The 20249-nt window shown below is 49.1% G+C and overlaps 2 protein-coding genes across 3 annotated transcripts; both read left to right on the top strand.

The window, feature by feature from the left end:
- The first annotated feature begins 768 nt into the window (after nt 1-768).
- Nucleotides 769-16119, top strand: LOC136483662 (glycine-rich protein 5-like). 2 transcript variants are annotated; one of them, XM_066480789.1, is made up of 3 exons: nt 769-1011; nt 13127-13292; nt 15712-16119. In XM_066480789.1, the coding sequence occupies exons 1-3, from the start codon at nt 855-857 to the stop codon at nt 15800-15802; spliced, it is 414 nt and encodes a 137-aa protein (XP_066336886.1). In that variant the 5' UTR covers nt 769-854; the 3' UTR covers nt 15803-16119. The 2 variants fall into 2 exon arrangements, with proteins under 2 accessions (XP_066336886.1, XP_066336885.1); XM_066480788.1 differs by having other exon boundaries at nt 772-1011; nt 13121-13292.
- A 430-nt stretch (nt 16120-16549) lies between these two features.
- LOC136483661 (chlorophyll a-b binding protein CP26, chloroplastic-like) lies at nt 16550-18677 on the top strand. Its single transcript, XM_066480787.1, has 5 exons — nt 16550-16799; nt 17028-17112; nt 17514-17564; nt 17715-17835; nt 18117-18677. The coding sequence occupies exons 1-5, from the start codon at nt 16601-16603 to the stop codon at nt 18510-18512; spliced, it is 852 nt and encodes a 283-aa protein (XP_066336884.1). The 5' UTR covers nt 16550-16600; the 3' UTR covers nt 18513-18677.
- The last annotated feature ends 1572 nt before the right edge of the window (nt 18678-20249 follow it).

Genomic DNA, 20249 nt, shown 5'->3' with positions numbered 1-20249 from the left:
GTCATGGCGTATTTCAAAAAACCCTCTAAAACTCTTATATGCCTTTAATCCAACCCAAAGCTCGCTCATTTTACGAATCACGAATCCAATAGTTTTTTTCCTTTCATGCACTGGCATGTGGGTCCTAGATGTGCACAGAGGTAAAAACTCCACTGTGCTTAGTGGCCGGCCAAATTGTTGTTTTTAGGTGAGACGGTAGAATACCTTATTTTTTAGGTTAGAAGGTGAAGTAGACCACATAAGATACGAATAATATCACTGAGAAGTAAATAGTAGCACAAGAGAAATGAGCAATATCATAGGAGGAATCGGGTGCTTTATTCTCATCATGACATAATTTCGTATTTTGGGCGGATCTTGTCCTGGTTTCAATGACTTTGATTTCTTTTGTGTCTTACGTACTTTGCATGTCTTCTAAGGCCTTCAATATGTACACTTCTATATTCGTGGTGGTTGAACCTTTGATCTTCATCATAGCCTATACCAAGGTCTCTTGTATCCTTAAGACTAAGCATTTGTATACTATAGCAAACCTTGTTAGTACCATTAGTTATGTTGTCACTCAACTATCAATGATCCATGTTTCTTACTAATATCATTTTAGATACACATTAAATGTACAAACAAATTATTTATGCAAATTTTATATCCTATATTTGTATATAATTTGACTATACACGTTAATCAAAATTATTAGTAAAAAATGACCCGGGGGGTGGGGTCCAGAGAGACAGATCCTCTCCAGTCCAGTTCAGTTGGCCAGTTCGACACGAAGCACACGGCAAAACCGGAACAGAAAGCCTTGGAAGGGCCGAGGCGGAAGCAGAACAAGCTGAGAAGGGGAGAAGATTCGGATGGGGGCGAAGAAGCAGGGAGGAGGCGGCGGAGGAGACCAGAAGGGGCTCCTGTGTAGACTGCCGAAGGTCACCTCTAAGGAGCTCGGCAAGATAGGCCCCGCCCTCGGAATCGGCATCGGCTGCGGCGCCGGCGCAGGCGTCGGATTCTTCGGCGGTAAAACCCCCGTCCTTCCCATCTCTTCTTGTAAATAGTAGCATTTCTTTGGTTTCTGGTCAGTTCTTGTCTAGAGGAACCGTCCGCATTGCTCTCTTCTCTTCACGCCCCGATTGATTCGGTCGATTAGGGTACCCTAAATGAGATTGAGCTTCGGTAGATTGGTGCGTACTTTATTTACCATCCCTTTTGTTGGTTGCCGGGACGCTTGGCTATTCTATAATCTCTCTTCTTAGTGATTTGTTCTTGAGGCTATGTAGTTTTGGCCATAGGTCATCATCACTCTGGTTACCACTTACCAGGTCGGGGGTTTTAGTGAGGATATATGGCTTCCCCCAAGTCGCAGTTGTTCAGAGGGTTATTTTGATCGAAGCCATTACAGTTTTCTAAGTTTTGGGGATTTGCCATTACAATTCATCTAATAGGAAATTTGCCATTATAATTGTTGAACTCGCTGACAAATGCCATTATGGACGTATCTGGCGTCCTTGGGCCCACCTGCAGGTGATGTATCTATGTTGTATTCTCGTATAGACCAAATTGCCCTAGGGACAGAAGGATAAGGCCCGATTCGTATCCGCTCGATTCATCGTTTCAGCGATACGCGTCCGCGGCTTCCGGAACAGCAACCTTGATTCATGTCTCGACGGCGGCGGCTTTGGAGACCGGCGTGGGCGCAGGCTGCCGGTCGCTGCAGGCGAGTGGTCGCGGGTGGTCCGTCACTGCGGTGGCGCGGCGGGCGGTTGCTGCGGAGGCAGTCGCGGGCGGGCCGTCACTGCGGTGGCGCGGCAGGCAGTAGCTGATGAGGCAGTCGCGGCGTTTGCAGCTGGCGGATGCGGGTGCTGGTGTCCCAGTCGTCGTTGCAGGCGCTGGTGGCGCAGCCAGCTTGGAGAGCCGCCGCCGCCGAGAACGAATCGAGGCTGGTAGGGTACGCCGCGCTGAATCGGTCTCTATGTCCGGGATGGCCTTATCCTTCTGTCCCCAGGGGCAATTTGGTCTCTACGGAAATACAGTCGGTGTACGGCACCTGTGGGTGTGCCCAAGGACGCCAGATACGTCTATAATGGCAATTATCAGCGAGTTCAACAATTATAATGGCAAATTTCCTATTAGATGAATTGTAATGGCAGATCTTCAAAATGTGAAAATTGTAATGGCTTTGATCAAAATAACCCTTGTTCAAACAGATTTGTTTCCTCGGAACCTGCGGATTGTTTTTGAGGATTTCCTGATCTGGCGTTGCTTAATTTATTCCTGAGAGATTTTATCTTTTTTCTGAATCAGTAGTGATTCTGATTTTTTTCTTTAAATGGTTTATTAGTAGATTGATTACAGGTGGTATACTATCAGGATTGCAGGACTTGGCCTTTTTCATGTAATATAGGTTTACTCAAGGGTTTATCAGTTACAGATTGTTGCGATTGGTGCATGATCACAGTCCTAAATAAGGAATCTTATCAGAAGATATTTCACTATTTTTTTGCAACATTCACTGGTTCAGTTAAAACGTCTTATCCTAAGGTTGGGAACTTAACAGTGTAGGCATTATTCCTAACATATGTTTTTGCTAAGTGTTGGCACCAAGGCAGTGTTCTGAAAAACTTGGGCACTATCTGGCAGTCGGGTGACACTGGAAGTAGTCAGATGCTCATAGAACAATTATTAAATATCTGAAATGATGTGCATTTCACTGCTTAATCCTTGAGGGCATTAGGATAATTATTCCTGCCTAACAAGCTGTGGTTAATTTCCTGATTATTTGTGGACTAAATGTTGTGTCACTTCCAAACAAAAAACAAACGTATAACTCCTGGACTTTGGGTTTCCTACTTAATTTTTTGATTTATGTGTATTCAGAAACTGTGTACTCCCTCTATCCTAAAATAATTGCACATCTCGCTTTTCGACGAGTTAAACTTTTTAAACTTTGATTACAACAACAACAACGCTTTTCAGTCCCATGCAAGTTGGGGTAGGCTAGAGTTGAAACCCACCAAGAGCCCCAAGCACGGTTCAGGCACTTCAATAGCTGTTTTTCAAGCACTCCTATTCAAACATAGATCAGTAGGTATATCCCAAACTTTCAAATATCTTTTTATTGCCTCTCCCATGTCAATTTCGGTCTTCCTCTATCTCTCCTCATATTATTAGCTTGACTTAGGACTCCACAATGCACTGGTGCCTCTGGTAGTCACCTTTGGACATGGCCAAACCACTTCAACCGATGTTGGACAAGCTTTTCTTCAATTGGTGCTACCTCTAGGCGATCACGTATATCATCGTTCTGAACTCGATCCATTCTTGTGTGACCACAAATCCATCACAACATACGCATTTCTGCAACACTCAGTTGTTGAACATGTCGAACATTTGTAGGCCAACATTCTGCTCCATACAACATAGCCGGTCTAATCGCCGTTATATAAAACTTGTCTTTTAGCTTTTGTGGTATCCTTTTGTCACAGAGAATGCCAGAAGCTTGTAGCCACTTGATCCACTCTGCTTTGATTATATGGCTAACGTCCGCATCAATATCTCCATCCCTCTGTAGCATCAATCTCAGATACCGAAAGGTATCCTTCTTAGGCACTACTTGACCTTCCAAACTCACATCACCCTCCTCCCACCAAAGTCGCATCTCATGTATTCGGTTTTAGTTCTGCTCAATCTAAAACTTTTAGACTCAAGGGTCTGTCTCCATAACTTTAGTTTCCTATTTACTCCCACCTGGCTTTCGTCCACTAACACTACATCATCAGCGAATAACATACACCAAGGGATATCCCCTTGTATGTTTCTGGTAACCTCATCCATTACCCAGGCAAAGAGATACGGGCTTAAGGCTTACCCTTGATGAAGTCCAATTTTAATCGGGAAGTAATATGTGTTATTATCGTTTGTTCGAACACTAGTCACAACATTGTTGTACATGTCCTTGATAAGGGTCACGTACTTTGATGGGACTTTATGTTTGTCCAAAGCCCACCACATAACATTTCATGGTATCTTGTCATAAGCCTTCTACAAGTCAATGAAAACCATGTGGAGGTCCTTCTTCTGCTCTAAAAACCGCTCCATAACCTGTCTTATTAAGAAGATTGCTTCTGTGGTTGACATTCCGGGCATGAAACCAAATTGGTTTGTTGATATCTGCGTCGTTCCTCGCAGGCGCTGCTCGATGACTCTCTCCCATAACTTCATAGTGTGGCTCATCAACTTAATTCCCCGATAATTAGTACAACTTTGGATATCTCCCTTGTTCTTGCAGATTGGTACTAATATGCTTTTCTCCACCCTTTTGGCATCTTATTCGATCGAAAGATATTATTGAACATCTTGGTTAGCTATACTATAGCTATATCCCCGAGACATCTCCACACCTTGATTGGGATACCATCAGGGCCCATTGCTTTGTCCCCTTTCATCCTTTTCAAGGCTTCTCTGACCTCTGATTCTTGAATCCTCCGCACAAAGCGTTTGTTAGTGTGATCAAATGAGTTGTCCAGCTGAACGGGTGTGTTCTCGTTCTCACCATTGAACAATTTATTAAAATACTCTTGCCATCTATGCCTGATCTCATCTTCCTTCACCAAGAGCTGCTCCCTCTCATTCTTTATGCACTTGACTTGGTTGAAGTCCCTTATTTTCCTATCGCGAGCCCTAGCCATCCTATAAATGTCCTTCTCTCCTTCATTTGTACTCAAACGTTGGTAAAGGTCCTCATAGGCCCGTCCCTTTGCCTCACTCATTGCTCGTTTTGTTGTCTTCTTTGCCACTTTTTATTTCTCTATGTTGTCTATACACCTATCATGATACAAGCGCTTATATCACTCCTTCTTTTCCTTAATAGCCTTTTACATATCTTCATTCCACCACCAAGTGTCTTTCGAGTCGCATCAGCTCCCTTTGGTCACTCCAAGCACCTCTGAAGCAACCTTCCGAACGCATGTTGTCATCTTCTCCCATATGCTGTTTGCATCGCCTTCATCCTTCCAAGGGCCCTCTTCAATGACCTTTTCCTTAAAGACCTTTGATGCATCCCCCTTCTAATTTCCACCACTTCGTTCTAGCAACCCTAGCTTGTTTGTTCCCACGAGCTTGCACCAGAAAGCGGAAGTCAGCCACCACCAGCTTGTGTTGAGCGACCACACATTCTCCAGGTATCACCTTACAGTCCACGCATGTTCGTTTATCTCTCCTTGTAAGGGCAAAGTCGATTTGATTAGAGTACTGGCCGCTACTAAAGGTCACTAAATGGGACTGTCTCTTACGAAAGAAAGTGTTAACTATCATCAGATCAAAAGCTATGGCGAAGTCGAAGACTTCCTCTCCCTCCTGGTTCCTACTATCATATCCGAAACCCCCATGAACCGCCTCGAAACCTGCACTTGATGTACCTACATGGCCATTAAGATCACCTTCTATAAAGAGCTTCTCGCTACTAGGGACAGTTCTAACCAAGCGATCTAAGTCTTCCCATAAAAGCCGCTTAGCACCCTCATCATGGCCTACTTGGGGGGCATACGCACTAATTACGTTTAAGACCATATCACTAATGACAAGTTTAACCAAGATGATCCTATCTCCTTGCCTTCTCACCTCCACCACACCATCCTTGAGGCTCTTATCAATCAAAACTCCTACTCCATTTTTATTTGAAGTTATCCCTGTGTACCAGAGCTTGAAGCCGGTATTGTCCACCTCCTTCGCCTTCTGCCCTTTCCATTTAGTCTCTTGGACGCATAAGATATTTACACGCCTCCTAACCGCTGTGTCCACTAACTCTCTTAACTTACCCATAAGGGACCCTACATTCCAGCTATCTAAATGGATCCTAGTTGGTTCGAATAGCTTCCTTACCCTTCACACCCACCGAGTAGGTGTGAAGACCCTTGCTCATTTTGCACCACACCCGGGCGCCGATGTGGCGCGCCACTAAGGATGCGACGACCCGATCCTTGCTCACTTGACACCGTGTCCAGATCGCGACACGGCGTGTCACGGGGGTGACGACCCGGCCCTTGCTCATTTAACACCATACCCGGGTTCCGACATGGCGCGTCGCTAAGAGGGTTACGCCCCAACGGGGTGCTTTTGGGTTTCATCTCCATAAAAGTGGCTAAGTTTTTACATTGGCTCGCCGCGCCTTACACAACCCTCCTCCTTTACCAGGGCTTGGGACCTGTTATGCTGGGACACCAAAGGCGCCCCACCATAGGCGGAGTTTTTTTAAACTTTGATTAGATTTTTAGAAAATATGATCCACATTTGTATCTCCTAATATGTTTGGTATGAAACTATATTCCAATATTAATCTAATGATACCTATTAAGCATCACAAATAATTTTTTTTTGGTATATCTTTGGTCAAACTTAAAAAGTTTGATCCTTGAAAAGCGAGATGTGTAGTTATTTTGGGACAGAGGGAGTAAGCATGTATGCTCTTACAACATCAAAATTTTCCATCTCAGACCATTTGATGTTTGAACTGAAACACATTATTACCAAGTTATACATGTGCATGGTTGTCAGCAGAAAAATATCAATTCCTAATGCCAGTGGCATAGTGATTGTTGATATTGTTAGCATTCTGAAAATTGAGTGGATGAATTAATACCTGCCACTTCAGAATTGAAAAAAAAAATGATACACTATCTGACGGATGCGGATCTCATGTCCACTTTAGCCAACTAAATAAATGGAAGATCCGGTTCTATATTTTAGGGGATAAAAGACCTAGGGGAGGGGCTGAGGGAGTGGGTGTATTGACTATATCCTGTGGTGTAAACCATACTTAGGAAAGCCCCACATGGCACCAGGTGAGTGTACATCTAAATATCTAGAAGACTCTGAAGGATACAATGACCTTGTTGTAGTTGAACTTTGAGGCTGAAAAGCTCACTTGGCTTAAGCACAGGGTGAAATTCTGAATGATAAAATATGGTACGGAGAATCATGAACTCCAGACTCCAGAGACATACATGTATGAAATGATTTTTACTTATCAACTGGTTCTTGTTGCTCACACCTAACATTAGAGCATATATATGCATAATTTTTATTTTCAAAGCTTAATATTGTTAGTCGCTGAATTCTCACTCTTGGTAGTAGGAGAATTCTTACTCTCATCGAGAGAGGATGACACTAGGAGTTGGGGCAATTTTCTTGTCTATTTCTCACACAAGCTCACACAAATGCCATACCACCCTGAGGGGTTGGGGTTACATATTTATAGGCTGCTAGCCAGCCAAGCATATGCCACGATGCTAGTCTAAGATGCTAATATGCTGTTCTAGCTAAGATGCTGCCCTCTAGTCTAAGATGCTGTCATCTAAGATGCTGTCCTCTAGTCTAAGATGCTGTCCTAAAAACAGAAAAACAGCCACAAGGACCATGTGAGCATCACAGCCCCACAAAGACCAGCCACACATGAGACTTATCCATCATTCTCCCCCTAAGTCTTGTGCGTCGTCTTGTGGGAGAGTTGAACCATCCCGGTCCTGGAGCAGAACTCAAGGAACTTGATTCTCCCAAGGGGCTTGGTGAGCAGGTCCGCAAGCTGGTCCTTGGTGTTGATGTAGCTCGCCTTGATGCTCCCTTCCTCCAAACAGCCTCGGATGAAGTGGTACCTCACCCGGATATACTTGCTGCGTTCGTGGAACACGGGGTTCTTTGCCAGGGCCAAAGCGGACTTGCTGTCCACCCTGAGCTCCACCGCTCTAGTGTCTCTGCCGAGGAGATCACCAAGCAGTCGAGCGAGCCAGAGCGCCTGAGTCGAAGCGGTGGAGGCCGCTATGTACTCGGCCTCGCAGCTGGACAGGGCCACCACCTGCTGCTTGACCGACTGCCAGCTAACGAGGCACTTGCCGAGGAAGAAGAGGATCCCGCTCGTGCTCTTGCTGGTGTCGATGTCGCCGGCGTGGTCGCTGTCGCTGTACCCGACGAAGTGTGCTGCCCCAGGACACCTCGGGTAGTAGAGGCCGTGGTCGAGAGTCCCCGCAACGTAGCGGATGATCCTCTTCACAGCCTGCTGGTGCTCCGTCGTCGGTCGCTGCATGAACCGACTAACGTAGCCGACGGAGAATGCCAAGTCCGGCCGTGTGTGGGCGAGGGTAGCGAAGGCTCCCCACAAGACGCCGGTACTGCGTAGCGTCCACCTCCTCTGTCGTGCTGTCGCGGCTCAGCTTCAGCCTCTCCTCCATCGGAGTGAGAGCTGGGTTGCAGTCGGTGAGCCCAGCTAGCTCAACAACGCGCTTGGCGTAGGCGGTCTGTCGAAGCGTGATCCCAGAGTCATCCTGGTGCACCTCGATTCCCAGGTAGAAGGAGAGAGGCCCCATGTCACTCATCTGGAAAGTGGTCTTCATCTCTTCCTTGAATGCCGCCACCTCCGCATCCTTGGTGCCGGTGATCACCAAGTCGTCGACGTAGACACCCACCAGCAGGGCATTTCCTCCATTGCCCCGTCGGTAGATGGCCGCCTCGTGCGGGCTTTGCTCGAAGCCCATCCCCTTTAGCGTGGAATCCAGCTTGGCATTCCACGCCCTTGGTGCCTGCCGCAAGCCATAGAGGGCCTTGCGCAGGCGGAGCACCTTGCCCTCCTTGCCGGGGATCGCAAATCCCAGCGGCTGGTGCACGTAGACCTCCTCCTTCAAGTCGCCGTTAAGGAACGCCGACTTGACGTCCATGTGATGGACACGCCAGCCCTCCTAGGCAGCTAGCGCAAGGAGGAGTCGCACGGACTCCATCCGTGCCACGGGAGCAAAGGCGTCGTCGAAGTCGACCCCCTCCTGCTGCACGAAACCTCGTGCCACCAAGCGAGCCTTGTGCTTGACGATGGCACCGGCTTCATCCCTCTTCAGCTTGTACACCCACTTAAGGGTGATCGCGCGATGACCACGAGGAAGGTCAGCAAGCTCCCAGGTGCGGTTCTTCTCAACCGCATCCATCTCCAACTGCATCGCGGCGCGCCATGCCGCGTGTCTCTCGGCCTCTGCAAACGACCGAGGCTCGCCGTCGTCACATGCAAGGTGCAACTACGCCTCCAGGTCGTGAGGCACCGGTCCCGGCACCGGCTGGTCGCCGACAAGGTTCTCCATCGTACGGTACCGCAACGGCTCGCCGTCGTGGTACGCGTCGACGCGCTCCTCGTCGTGAGAGAGCGGAGTAGCGAGCTCAACCGGGCCGTGCTCGACACGAGCTGGTGGTGGAGTAGACGTGCCCGGAGTGGTGCCTGTCGGTGCTGGAGTGCGTGGCGTTGCCGGCTGTGATGGAGCCGGCGAAGAACTCATCGCAGCCGAGGTCCTGGCTGGAGAGCGTGGTGCTGTCGGAGTAGCAGGCGCCGGGGTCGGTGGAGGCTCGGGGACTGGGGTAGATGCGCTCACCGAAGAAGAGCCGCCTACTCCCCCAGCTCCCTCGAAGTGGACGTACTCGACAGAGAAGTCGTCGTACGTCGGAGCCGAGCCGTCGTCCACCGCCTTGTCCCACGCCCATCCTCGCCCTTCGTCGAACACAACGTCGCGCGCCGTGCGCACACGCTGTGTCTTCGGGTCGAGGATGCGGTAGGCCTTCGAGCCCTCCGCGTAGCCGATGAACACTCCCGGAGTGCTCCTGTCGTCGAGCTTGCTGATGTGGCCAAGCTCCTTGGCAAACGCGAGGCAGCCGAAGACCCGCAAGTGGGAGACCGCCGGCTTGCGCCCATGCCAAGCCTCGTACGGCGTCCTGCCGTTGAGCGCCTTGGTAGGCGAGCGGTTGAGGATGTAGACGGCCGTCACCACCGCCTCTCCCCAGAAGACAGCCGGCATCCCCCTCTGCTTGAGGAGGGCCCGAGCCATCCCCACAACCGTCTGGTTGCGTCGCTCGACGACGCCGTTCTGCTGCGGGCTGTACGGCGCGGAGTAGTGGCGCTGAATGCCCTCGTCAGCGCAGTACGACGCGAATTCAGCCGCCGTGAATTCGCCGCCGTTGTCGGTGCGCAGCACGCGCAGCTTGCGGCCGCACTCCGCCTCCGCAGCAGCCTGCGCGCGCCTGATGGCGTCCGCAGCCTCTCCCTTGCTGCCGAGGACCATCACCCACATGTAGCGGGAGAGGTCGTCGACGAGCAGCAGGAAGTAGCGTCGTCCTCCCGGTGTGGCCGGTGTCACCGGGCCACACAAGTCTCCGTGCACAAGCTCGAGCCTCTCCTTGGCTCGAAAGCTAGCCCGCTGTGGAAAGGGGAGTCGCCTCTGCTTCGTCAACACGCAGACGTCGCAGAACTGCTCCACATGGTCGAGGCACGGCAGGCCTCGCACCATCTCCGTGGCACTGAGCCGCTTCAGGGCCTCAAAGTGAAGGTGCCCGAAACGCTCGTGCCACTGCCACGCCTCGTCGTCCCGACGAGCAGCGAGACAGAGGGGTTGTGCCACCTGCACGTTAAGGACGTAGAGTCGATTTGCGCTTCTGGATACCTTGGCAAGAAGGCGACGATGACGATCCCAAATCCTCATGACTCCGTCCTCAACCACCACGCGCGAACCGTTCTCATCCAGCTGTCCCAAGCTGATGATGGAGTTCCTCAACGCGGGGATGTAGTAGACTCTGGTGAGCAGCCTGTGCTCACCAGACACGGCGGTGAAGATGATGGAGCCGACGCCCTTGATCTCCACGCCGGAGGCATCCCCAAACTTGACGGAGCCTCGGACGCTAGAGTCAAGCTCGGTGAAGAACTCCCGTCGACCGGTCATGTGATGGGTGGCGCCGGTGTCGAGGCACCACCCGTCAGTCTTGTCGTTGCCGGAGCTGTCGCCGAGGAGGGCGTGTGCTTTTGGCTCGTCAAGGTGGAGGAGAGCCGCTGCGGCCGGTGCCGCTGGAGGTAGCTCGATGCTGGCATGTGTCATGAACAGAGCCGGCTCCTCCTCCGCCTGTGCGACGTGGGCCTGGCCGCGTCGTGGCTGTCGACAGTCTTTGGCCCAATGGCCAAGCTGGCCGCAGTTGCGGCAGGCGTCGTCTCGTGCCGGCTTGTGCCTACCGGCGGCGCCGCCCTGGGCGCCTCCGCGGGCATCACCCTCGGCACGTCCTCGCGCCCCGGCCTGGGCGTCTCTGCGCGCCTTGCGTGGCTTGCCACGCTTGCGGCCGCCTGTCGCGGAAGAAGGCTCCCCCTTCCTCCGGTCACCTTGGCTGGCAAGCCACTGCTCCCGAGTGAGAAGGAGCTTCCCGCCAGTGGTGATGGGCCCCGAGAGGGACTGTGGCTCATCGCTGTCGACGACCTTGAGGCGACCTATCGCCTCCTCGATCGACATCGTGGAGAGATCCAGCAGAGACTCGATCGAGCGAGCCATCTGCTTGTACTTCTCGGGGACGCAGCGGAAGAGCTTTTCGACAGCTCTCTCCTCGCCGTAAGTGTCGTCGCCGAACTGCACCATCTTCTGCAACAGAGTGTTGAGACGGAGAGCAAAGTCATCAACGTCCTCACCTGGCTTGAAGGCCAGGTTCTCCCACTCCTTGCGAAGTGCCTGCAGTGTGGACTTGCGGGCGCGGTCGCTGCTGATGCGTGCCGCAGCGATGGCGTCCCAAGCCTCCTTGGCAGTCTGCTTGCTGGTAAGCGAGAACTGCATCTCGGGCGGGACTGCAGCGATGAGAGCATCCAGCGCCCGTCGATCTAGGTCGTTGTCGACGTCGCCGTACCGGACTGCCTCCCACATGTGCCGCACCTGGAGCTTTACCCTCATCACCGCAACCCACTCGACGTAGTTGGTCTTGGTGAGGGTAGGCCACCCACCGCCGGGACCGACGTCCCTGACAACAGCCTGGAGCCCGTGGTAACCACGGTACCGATCCGGGGAGAGAGAGCCACGCTGCCTGTGAAGGCCGCGCTCTCCATCGACCCGTCCGCCACCGTTGCCGTGCGCGCCTCCTCCAGGAGCGCCGCCGCCGTGCACGCCTCCTCCAGGAGCGCCACCGGCGCGTCCGCGCCTGTCTGGGCTGCCGCCGCGCTCGTGGGCGTGCGCGGCTGCCCCAGGAGCGCCACCGCCGTGCGCACCTCCTCCAGGAGCGCCGCCAGCGCGTCCGCGCCTGTCTGGGCTGCCGCCACGCTCGTGGACGTGCGCGGCTGTCCACTGCGCCGCCCGTGCTCGCGCTGCCTCCCTCTCTAGCAGCTCGAGGTCCGCGTCGGCGGTGTCGTCAGCGGAAATGGAGCTACCGATGCTGCCGCGCAAAGCCTCGACCTCCGCCGCCGCCGCACGCGCTGCATTCGCCGCCTCCGCTCTGGCTGCTGCTAGCTCCGCCGCTGCTAGCCTCGACGCCCTTGCCGCCGCCGCAGCGGTCTCTGCCGCCGCTCGCTCGCGTTCCTCTGCCGCGGCAAGTTCGGCCTCCTGCCGACGCCGCGTGCTCGAGGCGACCGAGCGCTGAGACTGCCCTGCGGACATGACGCGCTACCGGGGGGCTGCTGCGTGGGGAGAGAGCTGCTTCAGACGAGCTGGGAGAGGAGTGAACAGGAGCGGCCGAAGGAGCTGCTGCTGCGAACAGCTGGGGCTGTTGTGGGGCTGGGAGAGAAGATGAGCAAGAGATGCTCAGGCTACAGGATAATACGGCTCTGATACCAGTTGTTAGTCGCTGAATTCTCACTCTTGGTAGTAGGAGAATTCTTACTCTCATCGAGAGAGGATGACACTAGGAGTTGGGGCAATTTTCTTGTCTATTTCTCACACAAGCTCACACAAATGCCATACCAACCTGAGGGGTTGGGGTTACATATTTATAGGCTGCTAGCCAGCCAAGCATATGCCAAGATGCTAGTCTAAGATGCTAATATGCTGTCCTAGCTAAGATGCTGTCCTCTAGTCTAAGATGTTGTCCTCTAAGATGCTGTCCTCTAGTCTAAGATGCTGTCCTAAAAACAGAAAAACAGCCACAAGGACCATGTGAGCATCACAGCCCCATAAAGACCAGCCACACATGAGACTTATCCATCAAATATGTTTCTAGATTGGTGAAACTAGGAGTTATGGAGATTTAGTGGTTGTGTGCCTGTGTTATTATTTTACACTAAGCGTAGAAAAGATGTTTTAAGTAATTTGTTTTTCATCATGAATGTTATATGTCTGCACGCTTATATTTTTTTCCATGATTACTTTAGGTGCAGGATTAGGCTATGGATTTCCTGGACTCACATTAGGCTTTGGAGTTGGAGCTGGATGTGGTGTAGGAATTGGCTTTGGTTATGGGTTGGGCAAAGGAATTGCATATGATGAAAACAAAAGATACTCCAATGTTGGCAAAATGTTCCAGGAAGCTCCACATCTTCCTACGTAAGTTTATTGTGGACACAAGAAAAGAATTTGGCAAATTTGTTTTCACAGGTGTTTTGATTCATGGTGTTTCCTTGTGCATTGTAGGTAGCTTTATCTACATACGGCATGAGTCCTAAGTTTGCAATAATAAATTTTTTACCTGATTTATTTGTGTGGTGGCTAGTTTCAATCTTTCCACATCAACAATAGCCTTATTGAATTAATGAAGTCTTTTTAGTCTTTATAATGCTTTGTTATTGTTGATTAGTGTTAAGGATGACCTTGTAATAATACTCACAAATCATGCGCCATAGTGCCAGTAATTCATTTCAACTCTATATGGTCTGCTCACTACCAAAAAGAAAAAGGAAAACTCTCCAGTTTAATTTGAAATTAATGTTGCGTGGTCAGAAACTCAAATCAGCACGTGCTGTCAATACATTTGATTTCAAATATATTATGGTGCCATGAAGCATGATATGCTAAACTGCTGTTTTTCCCTCTGAATATGGTGTGCAATCTAGAAGTCAAGGTGGAAATTGCAAACTTTTTTAATGGCACATATGGCATTAACTTTTATAATGGCAATTGCAAATATTTTTAATGGCAAACAGGGAAAACTTTTCCCTCTGTACCATTATAAAAGTTTGCAATTCCATATGTGCCATTAAAAAAGTTGAGTGGACACAGTGCCACTGGTCCGAACTTTTTTGCCCTCCATGCCATTCCGTCCATATTTGCCTCTAACGGTGTCAAACAGATGAATGAAATGACCATTTTGCCCTCAAGTCAGTTAGAGTTCTAATTTTCTTTCGTTTCCTCCTGCGCCACTCAAGTCAGTTGGAATCAGCATGACATCGAATCAAATCGTCAAAACCGAAACTGAAGATTGCTCTGCACTCGTCCTGTTCTTGGCTGGCATTGAACAGCCACCATAGCAATCAACATTCAACAGGGACCTCTGCACTTTTCCTGTTCAATTCTGTCAATGACTTGGCCATCATGAAGTTTATTCCCATCCTGATCCACGACATGGAACACTGCAGAAAGGCAAAGCAAAGTCACACACCCACCACAGATCACACATCAGGATTGGAGAAAAAAAGGAGGATAGAAAGATCACAACCCAAGCAAAAGCCAGACTTTGCATCACCCCACAAAGGCACCATCTTTCTCTCATCTATCTTCTTAAACTTTCCAAAGACAGTAGGGAAGGAGGCCGAGGCACGGCACTCACCATCCATGAACCACCCTCTGTCGGAGGAAATGTAGGCCTGATTGATGGTCAGCTTCAGATCGGTCAGCATCTGAACCACCTCCAGCAAGGTCCCATACTTGTTGGTGCTGTCCACCTGCAGCCAGAAATCGAGCAACCTCGCTCACCGGTCCTGCATGCGCAACGGCGCCATCGTGCCTGCCTGTGATGCGCGGGGGCCCAGCGTGCAGACTGCAGAGATAGGGGAGAGAGAAGGTGTGGTGGAGCGGAGGGGCATAGAGTTGAGAATGAGTGGCCTATTCAAGCAGGGGCATTCTAGACATTTTCACTGGCTGGCCCCACATGTCAGGGCTGTCAAACCATGAAAACCCAACGGAACATGGATGGAATGGCGTGGAGGGCAAAAAAAATCGGACCAGTGAAACCTGTGTCCGCTCAACTTTTTTAATGGCACACATGGAATTGCAAACTTTTATAATGGCACACAGGAAAAGACTCAAATTTAATAATGAACATTTTGAAAGCCCATATAATCTTACTGTTATCTTCTCCTGCAGCTGCTTGTTGGCAGCCTTTCATTCTTGCACAAGAGGACAGAAAGGAGGAATGGTTCGCCTTCATGGCTAGGCCAAAAATTTAGGAGCTTGTGTGACAATGCTGCTTCATAGTATCTGCTTATCCTGAGGTCTCTTTGCCAAGAACTCATGCTGTGGTGGGCAATATGTATGTGCAGTTGCTGTACATAACACATGCCTTCGCAGGTCACCTGCCTATCCCAATAAATTGCAAGAGCAAGCAACAGATGTTAACTACAAAAGTACCCAAGATATAACTGACACCTGTAATTTAGTAGGGTTAGTATGGATTTATATTGCAATAACCTCCTTAATCCACATTCTGGTGTCATGGTAATATTATATTATTCTGTGTCTTGAAGAAACGCTACTGAACTATCAGCATTCTCTTTAAAAATTTTGAACAGACTAAGCGCCAATTAGATGATTGTCTCCACTGAGAAGATGGTTCTAATTCTCCGATTAGAAGAAATACTGTAGTCAGTAGCCATAAATAGTAAAATAGCATGAGATTTATTTGGTCTCCCAGCTTATTACCTTTTCCAGGGTGTGTCATGTCTTGGACAAAACTTCACCAATTTGCTAATAAAAGAACATTCTTATCGTTGTGTGAAGTTGCTCATCATTTCTCACTCCTCTTTTCCAGGGACACTGTCGTTGGTTTATTTGACGAGCTGGTTATAAACACCAAGAAGTTTGTGACAGCAACATCAAAAGGAATTGAAAAATGGCGTTGAGCTGCACCGCTGCATTGTCATCTCTATTAGTCATCTTGAACTTTTTTTTTTGAGACGAATCTTGAACTTTGTCAACGGAGATTGCTTGCAAGTAGCAATTATCTTGAACAGGCAGTAAGACTTAGCCCTAGAGTGCAGCCTGTTGCATCTCATGACTTTCTATTGCTCATCAGCTAGTAGCTTTGTATTTAGGTAGGATCCTGAGACAATACATATGATTTCTGGTCGATGTTTATTAGTTACAGCGCACTGTATTGTGGGTTGCTCATCACTTCTGTTAAATTGGAGGAAATTTGATGCTATGAGCTTCAGATGAACTCTGTTTCGTGCTTGTGCGTGTGTTCTTCACCCTTCTGGTATCAGTGTGTGGCCTGCAATTGTTGTCTTGGCTGGCTGGCTCGCTCTCTCCCTCTGGTTCGTTACTCTGGGTCTCTATCTATCCTGTTTGGACCTATCTGCTGTTTGGACCATTTAGCCCCAACTGACAAACAAGTTCACAAGAGGCCCTGAAGCTGCCACATCAGCACCCTCTAAAGTTGTCACATCAGCACTCTCTAAAGTTGCCACATCAACACCCTCATCTGCCAAGTAAGCACAGCCTGCCCAATCCCATGCAAGCAACAGATAGCCCTCATGGGCACACAGCCAATGGTAGCTCCCATGGCCAAATCTCTGCTGGGCCCACAGCATCCTCCGATCCTCATTTTCATCCATTTAAACTAGCTCACCTTTTCCTCCACAAACACCCATCAGCCATCCCCTCCTCCAAATCTTTCTCTGAATTGTGGGTCTCCAGCAATGGCGGCGCTCGCTCCATCGAAGATTCTGGGCACCCAGCTCAACTTCGCCGGCTCCTCCCGCTACGCCACCGCAGCACCCACCGCGGGGGCTCAGAAGATTGTCTCCCTCTTCAGCAAGAAGCCTTCCCAGAAGCCGAAGCCCGTTCCAGTATCGTCCTCTTCTCCAGACATCAGCGACGAGCTCGCCAAGTGGTATGGTGAGTAAACCTGGCCCCAACTGCTAGGAATGCACAAACTTCTTAGGCTTCAAATTTGCTTCAGGGTTCCCTTTTGTTCGGCGTTTGATAGAGCTTTGCCATGAAATCTTCAGAAGCTTCTTCTGTAGTAATTGTCTCTTGTTTTATGTTTGAGATATAGAACTTTGCCCATGAAAATCTTCAGAAGGTTCTTGTATAGTAATTGTCTCTTGTTCTATGTCCCATTAGGTCCTGACAGGAGGATCTTCCTGCCGGATGGGCTCTTGGACCGCTCGGAGGTGCCGGAGTACCTCACCGGAGAGGTCCCTGGAGAGTAAGTCACATGACTCCAATTTCGCCTTCTATAAGGGTTTTTGTTTGTTTCAGAAAATTTTGATTTCAGGTTAGTACTACAAGTCAGTTTAAACAAAAGTAGAAATTTCATAGACCAGAACAAAAGAAGTTTTTTCTTGAAAAAAAGTATTTTGTGGTCAATATCAGATTTTTCACCAAAATGGCGCAACATTGCTGTTTGTAGAATTCGTTCTGAAAGTACACAAGTTTCTCAAGCTCTTAAGCCAGCATTTGAAATTTGAACTAATCTTTGTTACACTTTTAAACAACAATCTTCAGCGATTAAGGCCGTCCTTTCCTCTACTTTTCTTGAAATGAAATGCTGCAGAAAATCGACGTTAACGTATCTGAACTGAACTTTTTTGCTCTTCCAACTTACAGCTATGGCTACGACCCTTTTGGCCTGGGCAAGAAACCAGAGAACTTCGCCAAGTGAGTCTCAGATCTCTATCCCAAACATATAATTTCACAGCCTGACCATTGAGATTCTAGTCTCACTCACGTACAATATATACAAGCAAAGAATTGGATTATAGTCTCCACTATTCAGCAAAATCTTATCCTACCATCAACGCCATGCAGGTACCAGGCCTACGAGCTGATCCATGCCAGATGGGCCATGCTCGGTGCCGCTGGCGCTGTCATCCCAGAGGCCTGCAACAAGTTCGGCGCTAACTGCGGCCCTGAGGCCGTCTGGTTCAAGGTCCTGATCACCACCTCTCAGAATCATCATACTACTTCAGTAGCATTTTTTTTTTCTTTCTCAGATTCAGATATATACCGTTCCCAAAAGAAAAGATTCAGATATATACCGGAGAATTGCATGTCATTGCATTTATTTAAGAACAAAATAGAACACAACATAGTTTTACAAAGATTTCACATTTTAGTTGGTAGATACAACAAAGTAGCAATATCAGAATCTGAAAGTCTGAACTGAAAGCTAATGGATGGTGTCTGTCACTGTCACCTGAATGCATGCAGACCGGCGCCCTGCTCCTGGACGGCAACACCCTCAACTACTTCGGCAACAGCATCCCCATCAACCTGGTGGTGGCCGTGATCGCGGAGGTCGTCCTCGTCGGCGGCGCCGAGTACTACCGGATCATCAACGGACTGGACTTTGAGGACAAGCTGCACCCCGGTGGGCCCTTCGACCCGCTGGGCCTGGCCAGCGACCCCGACCAGGCCGCGATCCTCAAGGTGAAGGAGATCAAGAACGGCCGGCTCGCCATGTTCTCCATGTTCGCCTTCTTCATCCAGGCCTACGTCACCGGCGAAGGCCCCGTCGAGAACCTCGCCAAGCACCTCAGCGACCCCTTCGGCAACAACCTGCTCACCGTCATCTCCGGCGCCGCCGAGAGGACGCCCAGCCTGTGAGGACGGACGCCACGAAGAGAGCAAATGCCAAGTCATGCGCTGCTGCTGCCGTCTTTGATTTTACCGGGAAGAAAGCTGTATGTGAGGGTCTGAACGAAGTGAAGAATGTGCCATGCCCATGCGTGTAAATTATCAAGAATGGGAAGAATCCTTTTCATTCTGATCTCTGATATGACTGCTGGTTCAATTTGTGGCTGAGATGTGCTACTTAAGTTTTTGGAAGTTAATTAGTTCGTGCACTACTGAGATATGCTACTTAAGTCAATTTGTGCCTGACAGCCTGAGAATGAGATATGCTACCAAGTCCCCTCATTTAAGATTCCATTTTTTTTAAAACAAACCGGGCAGGAGAGCTTCGGATTATCATATATTAGTAAAAAGTAGAAAGCTCGGACTGGACTTTAAGATTCCAAATTGGAACTCTTGAAATATGCACTCTGTGAATGGAGAGTATTTGGAAGTTAATTAGTAGTTCGTTTTGAAACACGGCGAAGAAATCCACTTCGGGCTGGGCTAGGTTCGGACCAGGCCAACAAAAGCAGTTATTACTGGGCCTACATTCTGTACCCAGACCAACCCATTGGCAAGGGCAGGCTGGGCCGCCCTCTCTTTTTTTTGTTTTTTTTAAAAAAAAACGGACCAGATTTGCTCAAGTCTAAACAAGACTGACACTTTTTGTTGCAATGAGAGGGGCTTCACAGCGGAGCATTGGACATCAATTCAATTTGTACCCACCAAATAGTGTCTTTGATTTTTTGCTCAAAAAAGAATATTGTTGTTTTAGATATGAATGATTGATGAAATGTGTTTAAGGTTTAAATGAATTGACATGTTGTTTTTAAGTATTGGTTCTGATCTTAGAGATTTTTAATTGGCACATATCCTTTTCTCCTCATGATGAAGAGACTAGGATCTATTATTTCCTCTGCATGCATATAAGCTAACACTAGTATAGGACTCGGCATCAGTCCCGGTTGGAAAAACCCCCATTAGTCCCGTTTTTTCAACCGGGATTGCGAATCTGGGACTAAAGAGGGGGGGGGGGGGGGGGGGGTCTTTAGTCCCAGTTCTGGCAACCGAGACCGAAAGTGGACCTTTTGTCCCGATTGCTACTACCAACCGGGACTAAATGGCCCCTAGGCATTGCACCGAGGCTGGCAGCTAGTCCCAGTTCTGGCAACCGAGACCGAAAGTGGACTTTTTGTCCCGATTGCTACTACCAACCGGGACTAAATGGCCCCCAGGCATTGCACCGGGGCTGGCACCTATAGTCCTAGTTGGTGCTCCCAACCGGTACTAAAGATTCTTTTTTTCCATTTAATTCCTTTTCATTTTATGGTTTCTTTTCAATTCAATTTTTTTTTTGTTTCGATTAGATTTTCATATACGAATTCTACGCTGCTAATATATGTCCACGTATAAGGTTATGTTCGAGCATTATACATAAATAACACACTAAAATGTATGAAACTACACATATACAAATATTTCAAGAGGTTGTACATGCATGGAATATGTACATAATAAAGTCACAAAGACCTTGTACTGATCATGTCCTTGGAATTTCAATCAACCCTAATTATCTTCAATCGTATGGCTACTAGGTATTAATTCTTTAGGGCCATAGTGGTACGCGCCTTTGGCATCTATGACCTCATCCACAAGAAATCCTGCTAATGCCTCTTGAATTGCTTTGATCTGGTCACATCACATAACCTTTCGCTTCCTCCATTCAAT

This window comes from Miscanthus floridulus, chromosome 9 (assembly GCF_019320115.1).
Source record: "Miscanthus floridulus cultivar M001 chromosome 9, ASM1932011v1, whole genome shotgun sequence".
In the NCBI taxonomy this organism is placed as follows: domain Eukaryota; kingdom Viridiplantae; phylum Streptophyta; class Magnoliopsida; order Poales; family Poaceae; genus Miscanthus; species Miscanthus floridulus.
The sequence above is the reverse complement of the archived record's forward strand: the minus strand, read 5'-3'. Positions and strand labels throughout refer to the sequence as shown.